The sequence below is a fragment of the Castor canadensis genome, chromosome 10, assembly GCF_047511655.1.
Source record: "Castor canadensis chromosome 10, mCasCan1.hap1v2, whole genome shotgun sequence".
Classification (NCBI taxonomy): Eukaryota; Metazoa; Chordata; class Mammalia; order Rodentia; family Castoridae; genus Castor; species Castor canadensis.
In genome coordinates, this window is record NC_133395.1 from 142,088,918 (window position 1) to 142,105,425 (window position 16,508).

General features: G+C 45.9%; 1 protein-coding gene across 2 annotated transcripts in view; it reads left to right on the forward strand.

Annotated features, from left to right (window-relative positions):
• Hrh1 (histamine receptor H1) overlaps positions 1–15,469 on the forward strand; it is a 76,923-nt gene extending 61,454 nt beyond the window's left edge. For both annotated transcript variants that reach the window (XM_074044428.1, XM_074044429.1), the window contains exon 2: positions 12,234–15,469. In XM_074044428.1, coding sequence (XP_073900529.1) covers positions 12,269–13,735 — 1,467 coding nt within the window. In that variant the 5' untranslated portion in view covers positions 12,234–12,268 and the 3' untranslated portion in view covers positions 13,736–15,469. The remainder of the gene's footprint in view (positions 1–12,233) is intronic.
• Positions 15,470–16,508: the final 1,039 nt, after the last annotated feature.

The following is a 16,508-nucleotide window of genomic DNA, read 5'->3' on the forward strand; positions in this document are numbered from 1 at the left end:
CCTGCTGACATCCTCATCACTGCTAAAGAGATGGGCTCCAGCTCCCACCAGTCCTCTGTGGATAACTGCCTGGCTGGGAAGGATTGCCTCCCTCCTGGTCCCAACATGTTCCACTGACTGGGGGTATGGGGTTGGTCGCCTCATTAAAGCCTGGCCAGAGTGGCAGTCTTGACTTGCCTCTCAGTCTATGCTGGCTAGGACAGGAGTGGATGGCAGTGTTTTCTGTGGGCTAGAGCAGAGCCATTATTGTCTAAAAGTTTTCTATTTTGCTGGATGACCCCTCTCTTGGTCCTTTAGCCAAAGATATAGCAGGCTCTGGTCAGGGTTTCTTACTTTGTCTGCACCCATTGGCATTTCCAAATTGCCAGTTTCTTTAGCTCAAAGTCTAAAGAAATGGCCAAACTGGCCAAATGAAAGTCCAGGGAACTCATCCCTGTGTCATTCTTTGGATCCCAGGATATAGGGTTAGTCTGCCTCTGGCTCTCCACCTGTCAGTTTGTCTTAGTGTCCAAAGGTTTTTGTTTATTTGTTTTTGAGGCAAGGTCTTCCTATGTCACTGAGGCTGATCTCAAATTCCTGGGCCCAAGCCTCAGCCTCCAAAATGCTATGACTATAGATGCTAATGACAGCACATGGAATGTGTAGGGTTTTTAGTTATACTTAGGGAAAGAACAGGAAGAAGTACTGCTATTCCAACACTAGGAAGCAGAAGTTTCAGAATGTTTTGAAGCTCTTTGGAAGCCAGGCATGGTGGCTCATGCCTAAAATCCCAGCTACTTGGGAGTGGGAGATCAGGAAGATGGCAGTTTGAGGACAGCCTGGGGGAAAAAGTTAGCAAGACTCCCATCTCAACCAACAAGCCGGATGTGGTGGTGAGTGCCTGTGGTCCCAGTTATATGGAAGGCATAGGTGGAAGGACCAAGGTCTGAGGCCAGCCCTGAACAAAAATGGGAGACTCTATTTGAAAAATAACTAAAGCAAAAAAAGGGTTGGGGGTGTGGCTCATATGATAGAGCACTTGCCTAGCAAGGGAGAGACCCTGAGTTCAAACCCCAGTACAGCCAATAAAAATAAGAATAAACACAGAAAAACTCTCTGAGAAGCCAGTGTTGAGAATACTGCTATGAGTGGTCCACTCCATGTGAGCAGGAACTTTGTTTACCTTTAAGGCATCATAATACTTGTACCTAACAGAAATATCCTTCAGTAAATATTTTGTGACTGAATGAATGAGCAAAGGCAGAATAAATGGGTAATAGGTGAAGGAAAGGGTGAGTGGATGAATATTGGATAGAACCAGCAAGCAGACTGATTCCCATTCACCTACATTGTTGTGTGCACACATGCGTGAGAGAAACCTGGTCCTGGAAAGGGGAGGGCTCCACCAGCAGGTGGCATGGAGAGTCACAGATGTGAGAACATGGTGACTTGTCTGAAGGAGACAGACATTAGAAAAAATCCTAATCATCAGATGCTCGCTCTTGTGAATATCACATCTGCCTCTCTTTTCTCTTCTTCTAGCTCTTTTATTTACTGCAATATCATAAATCATTATTTTTTCTCAAGCAGAGAACATCCTGGCTAACTTTTGTCTTTGAAAGTGCCTTTCTCAAGGCTTAATCTTCAGGGATTTGGAACAAAAAAGAAAACATTATTCATCGTGTCCTGAGATGATACCATATGTGTGCTGGGCCTGGGGTCGCGCACCCTCTGTCCTTGTCTAATGTTGGGGCAGATGTTCATATTTCCATTCTGTGAAATTTTTATTTAAAGTGTTTGTTTACTTCTGTCTCTTCTACTAAAGGGGGAGGATGTGAAGGTTGTTTAAAGGTCTTGGAAGGTGGGTGTCCTTTGGGCCTTTCAATGAAACTTACTCTTCAATCACTCTTTTTTGGGGGCAGGGGAGGAGGAAGGGTGCTGGGGATGGAGCCCAGGGCCTCACACATGATAGGCAAGTGCTCAACCACTGAGCCACCCCTAGTCTACTCTTGGGTCTCTCGCTGCAGAATGCCAAACCCTCAGTTTACACATCCTTAAAATAGGGGTGGGTAAGAAGTCCTGTTTTTATGAGGCTATAAGCACTGTGAATTTTAAGAGATAACATGGAGCTCTCTGTCCTAATGCTGGTCTGGAGAAAGCCCTAAAAAACCTTACTGTGCTTTTTCTTGATTGCTTTTCAAGGAGAGAGTAGGAAGTAACTGAACAGGGCTTGTTGTAAGACTTCTTTTGATTGCTGTTTGGTGATAACCAGCCTTCAGCTTCCCTTTCCTGCACTAAACTTAAAAAACCCCAGCCTGTTACAGCAGGGGTAAGGTTGGGAGAGCAGACAATCAAACAAGTCCAACCTCCCGAACTCCTCAGCCAAATTACAAAATAAGGACAACCGCGGAGGTATGACTTCTGATGAATAACCCAGGAGAAGTTAGCTACAGTGTCTCACTGTGTCCCTTTACCTCACTATGAGGTATATATATATTTCTGTGTGTGTGTGTGCATGAGTGTGTGTGGGGTTTTTTGTAGTGCTGGGGATGGAACCCAGGGCCCCACATCTGCCACCACTGCCCATAGTTAAATTTTGTCTAAGTCTTGGTAGTGGCCAAGCTGTCCTTCTGCTAAGCAACTACTTTGCTGTCACTTAAATGACACTGAGAATCTTGGAACTGATTGTGTTTCCCAACACTCTTGTAGAGAAATAGATTTTAAACAGATACAGAGATCTGGAACCCCAGGAAGCCTCTTTCTGAAGACACTGAATTTATCTATTTATTACTTTTTGTTGGTGGTGGTGGTGGTGGTACTGTGGCTTGAACTCAGGGCCTCACACTTGCTAGGCAGGCATTCTACCACTTGAGCCACTCCCCCATGCCTTTTTACTTTAGTTATTTTTCAAGTAGGGTCTCAGTTTAGGCCCAGGCCAGTCTGGACTATGGTCCTATTTATACTTCCCATATGGCTAGGATGGCAGGTGTGCACCAACACACCCAGCTCTTCATTGGTTGAGATCAAGTCTCACTTGGCTGTTTGCCTGGGCTGGCTTCAAGCCACTGCACCCAGCTTATGTATGTATGTATGTATGTATGTATGTATGTGTGTGTGTATGAATGCATCTATGTAATTACACAGGGTCTCGCTAGCTCAGGCTGGCCTCAAACTTAAGAATGTCCTGCCTCGGCCTCAAGAGTGCTGGGACTACAGGCATGTACAACCATGCCAGGCAGTTTTTGTTTTTTCCTGAAGTTTTTCTTAAACAACTTTATCAAGGTATAATTTTCATACCATAATATCCACCCATTCTAAGTGACTCATAAAATTCAACTATTATTACTAAATTTACAGAGCTATTTGTTATCAGAATCTGATTTTAGAACATTTCCATCCTTCCCCCAAAGATCCTTACTGTTCCTGCCCTTACTCCAGGTGTTCACAAATTTTTCTTTCTCTATAGGTTTGTCTATTCTAGTCTTTTTTGGAGTAGTGCTAGGAATGGACCCAGGGCCCAGTGAATGCAAGTGTTCTACCACTGAGCTACATTTCCAGCTGTATTCTGAAGGCTGTCATCGGTAGAATCCGACAATGTGTTGTCTTTTGTGTTCAGTGTTTTTGCAGTTCCTCTATGTTTTAGCATGTATCAGGACTTCGTTCCTTGTGTTGACAAATCCTATTCCCTTGCGTGGGTAGACTACAGTCACCAGCTGATGGACATTTGGGTTGTTTCCTCCTTTGGGCTATTATGAATAATTCTATGAACAATTGTTCACAAGTTTTTGCATGGACATGTTTTTGGCTCTTTTGGACACATAGGTGTCTAGGCTTGGAATCTCTGGGTCACATGGTCAGCCATTCGAGGAAATGCCAGCTGATGGTTCCCCCAGTGATGGCACCATTTCCCATTCCCTCCAGCAGTAGATGAGTATTGTAATTTCTCCATCTTCTTGCCAACACTTGTCATTCTACCTTTTTCTTCTAGTCATCCTAGTAGATAGGAAGTGTGTCTCATTGTGGTTTTGACTGGCTCTTTCTTAATGACTAAGGATAAGCATTTTTTCATGTGCTTATGAGCCATTTCATATTTTCTTTGGTGAAATGTCTATTCAAATCCTTTGCTCATTTTAAAACTAGATTGTCTTCTTATGATTGAGTTGGGGAATTCTTTTTTTTTTTTTTGGTGGTACTGGGGTTTGAACTCAGAACCTCAGGTTTGCTAAGCAGGGACTCTACCACTTGAGCTACTCCACCAGCTTTGTTTTGTGTTGGATATTTTTGAGCTAGGGTCTCTCAAACTATTTGCCTAGGCTGGCTTTGAACCATGATACTCCTGATCTGTGGCTACTGAGTAGCTAGGATTACAGGCGTACCACTGGTGCCTTGCTGGGAGAGCTCATTTATACAGTAACCTGTCACCTCATGATAAGGATGCATTCTGAGAAATGCTTCATTAGGTGAGTGTCATTGTGTGAACATCCTAGAGTTTGCTTACTCAAGCTAGCATGGCTCCAATATCACTTGGCGCTCAAATCTTACAGAACCACTGTCATGGACCGAAACACCATTATGCAGTGCATGACTGCTTTCAGGACACACAGATACCTGATATATCTCATTTTTGACATGCAAATATTGTCTTCCATTCTGTAGCTTTTCACTTATTTTTGTGGTACTGGGGCTTGAACTCAGGGCCTTGCACTTACTAGGGATGGTGTTCTACCCCTCGAGTCACTCCTCCAGCCCTTTTTGCTTTAGTTACTTTTCAGATAGTCTATCACTTTCTTGCCTGGGCTGGACTCAAACCACAATCCTCCTGGTCTCCAGCTCCAAGTAGCTGGGATTATAGTTGTGAGCCACCATGTCCAGCCCTAGCTTTTCTCCTTCCTAGTGGGGCCTTGAAGCGTGAAAGTTTCCTATCTTGATGAAGTTCCAGTTTGATGAGTTTTTCCCTTGTTGATTGTACCTTTAGTGCCATATCTAAGAAATCTTTGCCAAACTCAAGGTCACAAAGATTTTAGCTGTTACATTTTGGACTGTCATCAGTGTTGAGTTATTTTTTGTGCATGAGGCGAGGGTAAGGTTTCGAGTCATCTTTTTCTTGCGTGTACATCTATCTGGCACATCAGTTGGGGAAGTTTCCCTCTTTATTAGCATATATCAGTTGTACAAAGGGATTTCATTATGGTATTTCTGTATATGCATAAAATGTACCTTGATCAAATTCACCCCCTCTACTACTCTTTCTTATCCCCCCGCTTTTAAACAATTCCCATGGGTTTCATTTCTCTTTTTCATTTGTGTGTCTGAAGTGCTTTGATCATATCAGTCATGGCATTTTGCCTGCTGCCTTGAGTGAGCAGCGTGCCTCAGTCACGGCTCTCACTTGCCCATCGCTCTGGTTCATGAAACTAGCAGGTTGTGCAATGGGGATTCCAGTGCCCAGACAGAGAATGGGACTGATTGCCCATTCTGGGTCAAGTGACAGCCTGCAGTTCAGTCATGAGCCCAGGAGTCAGGATGACATGGTATAACTATGACTGCCAGGTCCACCCCTAGGTGGGATGGTGGTTCTCAGAGAAGGAGGCTTGTCATGACCTGGGCAAATCCCCACCCCCAAAGTGTCTAGTTTGGAGTCATTATCATATATCAGCATTCTGGATCTCCTACAAACTCTTGAGATTTCTAGCGGTCTGCCAGTTTGTTTTGCTTTTCCTGTGTAGAGTTCAAGACAAAACTAAGAGTCCAGATCTTATACTTCATTTTAAAAATTGGTGGCTCTGGACCTATAGCCGAGGTGGACATCTGAGTGGCTCCTGTCCTCTGTAGGCAGCCCTGTCCCCACCACCCCCTCTTGCTCACACCCAGTCCCTAACTCTGCAGACATTTGCATGTGTATCTCTAGCCCTAGAAAAGCATGAAGAGTACTGCCTGCCCTCTGCCCTCTGCATCTTGTGGATTTTGTGGCTCGCAGTTGGGAGACTGGAAGTGCAGATGAGGGCATTCACATTGGTCTGACCTTAGGTGAGGGGCTCATGGTGATGTCATCATGGCAGGAGCATGTGACATCACAGGTCAGGGAGCTAGGACAGGTTCAGGGTCAGGCTCAGGCCCCTGTAACAGCATGCTCTCTCTACACTTCAGGAGTCCCACAAGACCTTCCTTAATCCCATCCAAGGGCAGCTCCCTCCACGACCTAAGGGCTTCTCACTAGGCCCCGTCTTCTAAAGGTCCTATAGCCTCTCACATTACCACAATGGCAACCAAGCCCCCAGTACAGACACCCTTGAGGTACATGGCTCCCATGATAGATTTAATCACCAGATGTTAAATTTTTTCCTATCATACATAGTGCTGCAATGACTGTCTTTCTGCATTAATCTTTACTCATGACTTTAGAGTACCAAAAGAAAATTTGGAGTCTTAAGTTTTCAGGGAAAAGTAAAGTTGGCAAAAAAAAAAAGTTGTAGAACAATATCCACAATAGGATAAGACATATAGAAAGTTTTTGTTGGTTAATCATCCATATGGACTGGGGTCATGACTCAGTGGTAGAGCACTTGCCTAGCATGTGTGAGGCCCCGGGTTTCATCCCTAGCACCACACACAAAAACCCTTGCAAGAAACATGCCACACTTTCTCCATATAAGCACATCTCCTTGTGTCTTGTTCTTCTCTTTATCCATTTGGCTCTCAGTTTTTTTCAGGACTTGTTCAGTAAACTTCTGTTGAGTACCTGTTGCATGCTAGTCTGGTGCCAGCCTGGGAGAAATGGTGGAGAGTGAAAGGTGGGGTCCCTAGCAATCAAAGAGCGAGTGTCTCCACATAGGCTGTGTTAGTCAGTTTTCCATCACTGTACCAAAATACCTGAGATAATTAACTTAAAAATAGAAAAGGTTTAGCCAGACACAGTGGGTCACATCTGTAATCCTCACTACTTGGAAAGTGGAAATTAGGAGAATTGCAATTCACAGTAAGCCCATGCAAAAAGTTCTTGAGTCCCCGTTTAAATCAATAAAAAGCTGAGTGTGGTGGTCTGAGCCTGTTATCCAAGTCACATGGGAAATGTAAATAGAATGGTGGTCCAGGCTGACCTGGGCATAAGAGTGAGACTGTATTCACAAAATAAGTACAGAAAGGGCTGGCAGTGTGACTCAAGTGATAGAGCACCTGCCTGCCAGGCAATGTCTTCAAACCCCAACACCACCAAAAGCAAAAAAGGAAAGGCTTATTTTGGCTTACGGTTTCAGTCCGTGATTGGTTGGTTCTGTTGCACTGGGGCCTGTGGTGAGGCAGAACAAGACAATGTGACTGTAGTGTGTGCTGGAGCAGAGCTGCTCACTTCGGGGTGGTTGGAAGGGAAAAGAAAGGAAGGTCTGGGGTCCTAATATATCCCTTCAAGGGCATGCCCTCAGTGACCTCATTTCCTCCCACTAGGCCCTGCCTCCTAAGGTTCCACCACATCCAATAGCACCACAGGCTAGGGAAGCCTTCAATACGTAGGCCTTAGGGGGACAGGTAAGATCCAAACTACAGCTTTGGTCTACCATGTCCTACCTGGTGTTGCTCTCTGTGTAGCTGGGGAAGAATCAGCTGCAGAAAGAATGGTAGTGCCAAAGGGAGTTAGTATTAAATGGTCTAGAAGTGCCATGAGTGCAGAGAGAAGGGGGCAATCAGGAACTTCCAGGGGGCACCAGGCAGGGGAGGTAGCCCAAGCAAAGGCCTCCAGGTGTGAATGGGTTCACTCGCACCCATCTCAGCCTGCTTCAGAGTCAGCCTTCCCTGCTCAAGTTCCTTTTGGTGACAACCTCCCAGTTCCTCAAATTAAGCTTTGATTTTCATCCTTTCTATGTGGCCTTAAAAACCTCTTCTGTCCTTCTGGTGAACTCCTACTCATCCTCAAAGCCCAGCTCACACATCACTGACTCTTTGCAATCCTTCCTGACATCTGTGTCCTAACCTGGGAGAATCAGTTACTCCCTTTCCTGCCCTGCCTTCTGCTGAGATCTTACCCTGAACATCATTATAGAATTTTTAATTTAACTTTTTGATGCTGTTTATCTTGAATCTTCTCATTTACAAACTCCTTGAAGTTCAGAGCAGCGTATCTGCTCCATGCATAATGGAAAACTCATGCTACCGGTGACCTGAGCAGACCTGGCTGGTCTGGTGGATCCATTATCATCAGGGACCTTGACTTCTTCCTTACTGCTGTTTCACCATCCTTATTTTGCTGCTCTTCCTCATGGATCCAGGATAGCTGCCTAAACTGTACACATTATATCTTCATCCCAGCCAGAGGGCAGAATGAAGGGCCAAGAAAATACACAGCTTCGCTTTAGTGCTGCTTTCAGGAAGATGCAAACTATACCTATGTTTCATTCGAACTTACTCACATGGTTATGGCTAGCTGCAGAGGGGCTTGGGAAATGTAGTCTTTATGCTAGCTTAAAAGCATGTTGTATTTCTAAACACCAGAAGAGACTATTAGCAGTTTCTGCAGCAGTGAAAACAGGGAGAGGTCAAAAATGAATCCTTTCAGCCAGTCTGGGCCAGCTGTGGATGGTAGGGACACTGACCATAGATGGGGGAAAAAAAACCCTGCTCTAATTGAGTACCTCCTATATGCTGGGTACTGTACTAGGTACTTTGGGTACCGTATCTAAAACCAAAATCTGCAAGATATACTTAGGTAAATAACTGACTTTGAGAAAGATGGCAACTCTAATTTGGAGTCAGATGGAAGCTCCCCCTTGTCATCTACTTCCATGGGGAGTAGCTTACTATTGATCAAGGCAACTCTGCATTGTTAGACAACAGCTGCTTTTACAAAGTCCCTTCTTACACCAAGCTGAGAGCTTTACCTCTAGGCAAGCAATGGGGTGGGTAGTTCTGGGTGCCTATTCTGTCTTTAGATCAGTAGGCTGTCCCCAGGGGATAGCTGGTACTGTCACATATTTGGTTGTCTGCACTGAGGGGGACTGATAGCTACTAGTATTCAGTGAGTAGAGCCTAGGGTGCTGCTCTGCAGACAAGGCACAGGATAGCCTCCACCAGTAAAGAATGATGCGGTCTGGAATGTCAACAGTCCCAAGGTTGAGTGTTAGATGTACTCTTGACTTCAGCAACTACTTCCTAGCTGTGTGACCTTGAGTAAGCTGCTGCTCCTCTCCAAGCTGGGGCTTGCTGTTTTCTACTCTTTACCTTGGGGATCACTCAATCTCCCTCATGGGTTTGTGATGGGCATTTAATAAACCAATGGGCGAGAAGTGCCCAGGGTTTGGCTCCTTGGTGTCTAAGCTGTCCCAGTCTGCATTCTGGAATATGGAAAGAATGCTGACTGCCTGTTTATTTGCTGGCACATGTGCCTGATAAGATTAGACTGTTGGTAACCACTCTGGTAAAAGGGTCCATTTCTGCCTTTTACTGAGTCCCTCCACATCTCAGCCACTCCACATCTCAGCTCTCCTCCCTGCAGTCTCTGGGGAGGTACTAGCACTTTCCCTACTTGCAGACAAGGAAGCTGAACCCAGAGCTGTGCATGCTCACTCCACCCAGAACATCCAGTGGCAGAGCTAAGGTGAAAATTCTAGCTTCAGCCTCCAGAGCTCTCATTAAATACACAACCCTAAAGGGACCTTCAGGTGTCCTCCTGCCTCCTGCCCTCTCAAAATGTTCTTGTCTCCCATGCCTCCTGTCGTCTCATTGCCAGAGCACACCCTCTTGTCAGCATCTGGCTGGTTTTAGCCTCAAAGAGGGCACCCCTGTCCAGCAGGGGTCTGTGTGTTGTAAGGCCAAATGAGGACTCCTCTCCTCACATGTTTTCCCTACAATTTGCCAGAGCCCCTGACCTTCTGGATTGTGTATAGGAAAAACTGTTCATGGATCTACTTTTTTAAATGTGGATTCTGAGGGAGGGAAAGTCCCTCACATTAGTTATTCCCTCATTGGAGCCTGTCCAGGGGTTGGGTGAGAAGCAGAGAGCAGGTGGCTTCTTGGCAGAGCACAGGGCCCCGTGCTCAGAAGAGTCTTATGCTGCTTAAATGCTCAGCAGTGACCATCATAAAATTCTTAATCACTTAGACATTTTTCATATTGGACTGGGAGTGAGACTGAATGGCAGAGCGCCTTCCTTGCGTGTGCGAAGCCCTGGGTTTGATCTCAGTGCTGAAAATTTTGTGTATTCATTTTCACTGGGCCCTGCCAGCCTGGTAGCTGGTGGTAAGTGGGACATGAAGTAGATGATGGCTTTCTACTGGCCATAGAATGAAAAGGGCTCTCCCTGTGCCTCTCCTGCTGTCCTGTTGTGTGTCCCTGGACTCTACGCCTGACTCCTGCTTCCCAGGAAGTCTCCTGCATTCCCCAGCTGATCCCTGTGGCCTCCCCTCCTTCCTTGGAACTGCCCCCAGCATTTCCCAGGCTGCTTCTCCCTGTTTCCTTTCCTGTGTGCTCCATTATCTAGGCTCACAGTCAGATCACAGGCTCCCTGAGGGCTTTCCTCTTCTGTGGAACTTGCCTGGCATTTCTCCCACCTAGCACTGGGCGCAGCAAGGGTGAGCACTGAAACTGCCTTCCAAGAATTCTCCTCTGGAGGCCTGACTTCCCAGGCAAAGTGCATTTTCTTCCTCCCAGACCACATAAGCAAGCTGAAAATAAGCCTTTTCCGAGGGAATTTTATTGAATGAAAAAGCTTGCAGCTGAGATGCTTCATAGCACTCTGCCTCACTCATTTCCCTCCCTCCCTCCTTCCCTTCCTTCCTTCTTCCTTCCTCTTCTTCCTCCTCCTCCTTCTTCCTCTTCCTCTCCCTTCTCCTCCTCCTCCCCCTTCTTCTCCTCCTCCTTCCTTCTCCTCCTCCTCCTTCCTTCTTTTTTTTTTTTTGTGGTACAGGAGATGGGACTGAGGGTCTTGCACCTGCTAGACAAGTGCTCTATCACTGAGTCACTTAGCAGCTCTATTCATCATTTGACAAATGTTTATTGGTTTGCTTTTGTTTCATTTCAGTGCTGGGGATGGAATCCAGGGCTTCATGCATACTAAGTATGCCCTCTACCATTGCTACATCCCAGTCCCATTTTGCTTTTATCTTTACACAAAATAACATGCCCAAGGACTATGAAGGAGAAAACTTGGGGGAAAGAGTTGAGCATAAAGTAATGAGTGAAGAAGATAAATTTATGCTATATTTGTTTCTCCTAACATTTTATTATGAAACTTACTCATTAAGTAGAAAAGTTGGAAGCATTGTAGAGTGAATACAATATACCCACCATCTAGACTGTGATGGAACCCAAGGCCTTGAACACTCTGTGTGCTCTCCCCCTGAGCTGTATCTCCAGCTGAGTGCCTCTCTTCTTGGGGCTGTGCTAGATTCATTTCATGATTTGTGTGCCTCTGGTTCATCCTTGTTGTAATCACACCCCCGCCCCATATTGGTGAAGGACCCTGTTAGCTAAAGTAAAATCTCCCTCAACAGTGACTTTAGTTAAAAAAAAAAAAAGTCCAGACATTTAATTATTTCCCATACTAACAAGTCTGGATTAAGAAAATTCCAGGGTTGGCTCAGCAGCTTAGTGATAATGGGGCTCTGAGTTGGAGCCTCATGTTTTCCTGGCATTTCCTTGATGGTCCCAAAATGACTGCCATAGCCCTAAACATCACTTTCTTACTTCCCTTCACAGAGAATGAGGCAAGTGGGAGAGGATGTTCTTCACCTGTTTTGTTATTTGTCAGAGCAGAAGGACTTTCCTTGAGCCCCACCTCTACTTTCTTGACCACAGTTATGTCTCATGTGGTTCTGAAGCCAGCCACTGGCAAAGAGGAACTAGATTACTGTCTTCAGCTTTGATCACCCAGGATGGCTCTCACCTTCCCAGAACCTGTGCAGAACGAGACTTACACAAATTATTTACTTCCCTTGTTTTGGCCCTACTTTGTCCCTAGAATGTTAGCTCTGTGAGGGCAGAGATATATTCACTGCCATATCCCCAGCATCCAGAACAATGCCAGGAATTTAACATTCCCTGGATGAATGGGTGAATGAGTGAGTGGGTGAGTGAGTAAGAAGGGGTCAGGACATGGTTGATGGATAGGTGTTCAACAGAGTGTGTTTGTGTTCAAGTGGTACTGAGGTTTGAACTCAGGGCCATGTGCTTGCTAGGCAGGTGCCCCAGCCCTACAACCTCAGTCTGATAACTGTGGTGCACCTTCTGACCACTGATCTCTGACCTCACCCCTCTGTCTTTTCCCCCAGGGAGGGAGCCGTAGCTGGAGGCTGCCTTTGTGCCAATGAGCCTTGCCAACTCCTCCCACGTCTTGGAAGACACGATGTGTGAGGGGAACAGGACCACCATGGCCAGCCCCCAGCTGATGCCCTTGGTGGTGGTCTTGAGCAGTATCTCCCTGGTCACGGTGGGCCTCAACCTGCTGGTGCTGTATGCGGTCCGGAGCGAGCGGAAGCTGCATACCGTGGGGAACCTGTACATTGTCAGCCTCTCGGTAGCAGACCTCATTGTGGGTGCGGTCGTCATGCCTATGAACATCCTCTACCTCCTCATGTCCAGGTGGTCATTGGGCCGTCCCCTCTGTCTCTTTTGGCTCTCCATGGACTACGTGGCCAGTACTGCGTCCATCTTTAGCGTCTTCATCTTGTGTATCGATCGCTACCGCTCTGTCCAGCAGCCGCTCAGGTACTTGAGGTACCGTACCAAGACCCGAGCGTCAGCCACCATTTTGGGAGCTTGGTTTCTCTCCTTCCTGTGGATTATTCCCATCCTGGGCTGGCATCACTTCATGACCCAGACTTCAGGGCACCGGGAAGACAAGTGCGAGACAGACTTCTATGATGTCACTTGGTTCAAGATCATGACTGCCATCATCAACTTTTACCTGCCCACTTTACTTATGCTCTGGTTCTATGTCAAGATCTACAAGGCCGTGCGGCGACACTGTCAGCACCGTGAGCTCATCAACGGATCCTTACCTTCATTCATGGAAATTAAGCTGAAGGCGGAGAATGCCAAGATGGATACCAAGAAACCGGGAAAGGAGTCTCCCTGGGAGGTTCTGAAAAGCCCGTCCAAAGATGCCAGTGGTGGACCTGTTCTGAAGTCACCATCCCCAGACCCCAAGGACATGAAGTCTGCAGTCACCATCAGCCAGGAGGAAGATGGAGAAGCAGTCAGACTCCACTGCTTCCCATTTAACATTGGGCAGATGCCAATGGTGGCCGAGGGAGGTGGCGCAGCCTGCGAAGCTAACAACCAGATCCAGAGCCAGCTTAAGATGGAGGCACAGAGCCTGAACACGTGTCAGGTCGGCGAGATGTCACCAGATCGAACGTTGGTTGACAGACAGTCCTTCTCCCGGACCACAGACTCAGACACCAGCATAGAGCCAGCACCAAGCAGAGGCAAATCGAGAAGTGGGTCTAACACAGGCCTGGATTACATCAAGTTCACTTGGAAGAGGCTCCGCTCACATTCAAGACAGTATGTGTCGGGGTTGCACATGAGCCGTGAGCGGAAGGCAGCTAAACAGCTGGGTTTTATCATGGCGGCCTTCATCCTCTGCTGGATTCCCTACTTCATCTTCTTCATGGTCATCGCTTTCTGCAAGAGCTGCTGCAATGAGCAGGTGCACATGTTCACCATCTGGCTGGGCTACATCAATTCCACGCTGAACCCCCTCATCTACCCCTTGTGCAATGAGAATTTCAAGAAGACTTTCAAGAAAATCCTTCATATTCGCTCTTAAGAGAGGCATCGAGCGGATGTAACAAAGTGGACCTAAAGTGTCCAAGGAAGGGAGGTAGAAAGCCTGTGCGCTGCCAGGCTCCTGCGCTTTCTGGGGTGGAAATCTGAAGCCTTGGGGACTGGGTAGGATGGAGGAATTCTTAGGCACTGTTGGAAGAACAGCAGGTGGAAGCAGTCAGCAGAAAGGTTGCACTTTGAGTAGAAAGCAGATTATTTGCAAGAAAAGGAGACCTGGGTGAGCTCTCCTGCCCCCCAGGAAACATGGAAGCCTCAGACTCTCTTCATAACTCAAGCTTTCAGACTGGAATGAACTGGCAGCTGAAGGCACACATGGTAGCGTTCCACTGGAGAATGTGACAGTGCTCTTAAGCCTGTTGTCAGGGGTCACCTGGACAGATGTGGCAGCTGTTCCACTGTGGCTGCCACTTTTCAAAACACCTCTCTTCTGAGCCTCTTTCACAGCTTTCTGGAAAATCCTGCCTTACTCTTTCTTACTCATGCATGTCTTAGAGTTGGTAGGAAATTATACCACTTGCATGTCCACTGTCTTCAACTTAATTTTTTTTGTCTTAAAAAAATGGCAACAAAAGCTGTCCTCAAAAAGATAAAAAACAATAGAAGTTGTTTTGAATGGTTGCATTTTAAAAGCAAAACAAAAGAATGGGGGTGGGGCTTCAAGGGTGGACCAGGTTTACCTCATTAAAGTTAAATGACACTGTAACAGGATTGTAGCAAGTCCTAACTGTGTGCAGAAGAGCACATTTGAGATGCATCAGGTGAAACGAGTTGCCCAAGTTCACATAGCTAGTTATGTGAGGAAGTTAGGATGAAAAAAAATAGTGGAGTAACATATCTCTCCAAAAGGCAAAATGAGGAGCAGTATTCCCAAGAGTGGTCAGTTCCCAAAGTGGTATGTTGAGACGAAGAACAGATTATAGGGAACACATCTGTGGCCACAGAAGGTGACCCTTTGGGAGGACAGTGTGCACTTTTATCTGTGAGTCAAAAAGTCATCATGTTCTTTTATAGTCACACGTGTTAAGTAAAAGTGAGCACAGGCCTGGGAACTACAGCTTTACTTGCTATTTAGGTTGCAGTTTTGTTGTGATTTATATTTTAAAACTTAATGTAAAATCCTAATATGTGTATCAGACAGCAATGCCTGTACAGCTGGTCTTTTGTGTCTTGCTTTCCTGTTTGCATGATCTGTTCAAATGGGACATTTTTGCCTACCTAAAATAGAATGTCTGAAAGAATACTATTATCTGGTTTATTTATTTCTACCTTTTTGATTCTCTTGGACTGAGAAGATGTGTCGGAATATACCCTGCGATGTAACAAAACTTGATAGAGGGATTCTGGTCACATTTGTAAATGTCTTTCAAAAAGGACTGTTTTCTAAAATGCTTACTCTGCTTTACATCTGGGAAAGTTCTTTTTGCTCAAAATTGGGGGAGCTTGGGAACATCATTCCTGGTTTTTGGAAGCTGCAGCTGGTCTGTTTCAGTTTATAAGCCACTTTGCAGAAGCCTGGTGAGAGAGTTGCTCCCTACAGGATCACAGGACCGAAGAACACTTACAAGGACCAGTCCACACAGACAGTGCTATTATATGTGTTGATGAACAGTCTGGCAAACAGCAGAGAGAAGTGATTATGAACTTTGACTTTGGGTTAGAGGGATCTGGATTTATGTCTAACAGGAAGAGGAAGGAGTCAATAAATACGTTGTCAGAATCTGAGGAACCCAGTGTGTCCATGGCTACGAATGGTGTGTTTGGTGCTTGTGCAAAAAAGGCTTTCTGGGAGCGTATAGCACATGGCAGCTTTGTGCTTTACCACCATTAACTAAGCAGCATTCACAGCAACCTCCTCAGGAGGAGATGTCCGTGTGTGTGTGTGTGTGTGTGTGTGTGTGTGTGTGTGTGTGTGTGTGTGTGTTTTCAGTACTTGTATTTGAACGCAGGGCCTCATACTTGCTAGGCTGGTGCTTTACCATTTGAGCCACTCCGTCAGTCAGTCCTTTTTTGTGTTTTGTGTTGGATATTTTTTGAGATGGGGTCTCAAGAAGTATTTGCCTGGGCTGGCTTCAAATCAGATCCTCCTGATCTCTGCCTACTGAATAGCTAGGATTACAGGTGTGAGCCACTGGCACCTGGCAATTTCTTTGTTTTCACAGATTGGCAAACCCAAGTCCAGAGAAGTTAAGGAACCAAGGTTCCAAGGTTCAGTTGTAGAATGTGTTTCCTTTCTGCCCTATCAACCTCCTCTTAATTTCTCCTGTCTGAATGAGTGAATTAATTTTGAATTTATGAAAAGCATCAAACTGTGGTACAGAGATGACTGAGCCCATTAGGAAAGAATTAGTGGCTGACAGTTTATACCAAATCCAGAGGAAGGACTAGATTGTGGGTAAGAAACTTTCAGATTCACAAGCTCCTTCAGAATTCTTTTCATGGGCTGATTAGCTTCAAGCCAGTTATTTGGATGCCATTTTTGCTAAATTTGTCGATTTCCAAACACTTCATCAGTATGTACAAAGCGTATGGATGAGTCTAGTTACTATAGCAAAATACATGAGGCAGGTACTTGATAAGGATAAGAGGAGGTTTATGTTGGCTCATGGTTCTGAAAATGCAGACCCTGGTCAGAGGCCTCCCTTGACTGTATCACATCATGGTAGGGGTGTGGTGTGTGTGTGGCCCCCTCCCTCTTCTTATAAAGCCACCAGGATTCAAGCATGGGAGCTCACCCTAGAGACTTTACCTACTAATCC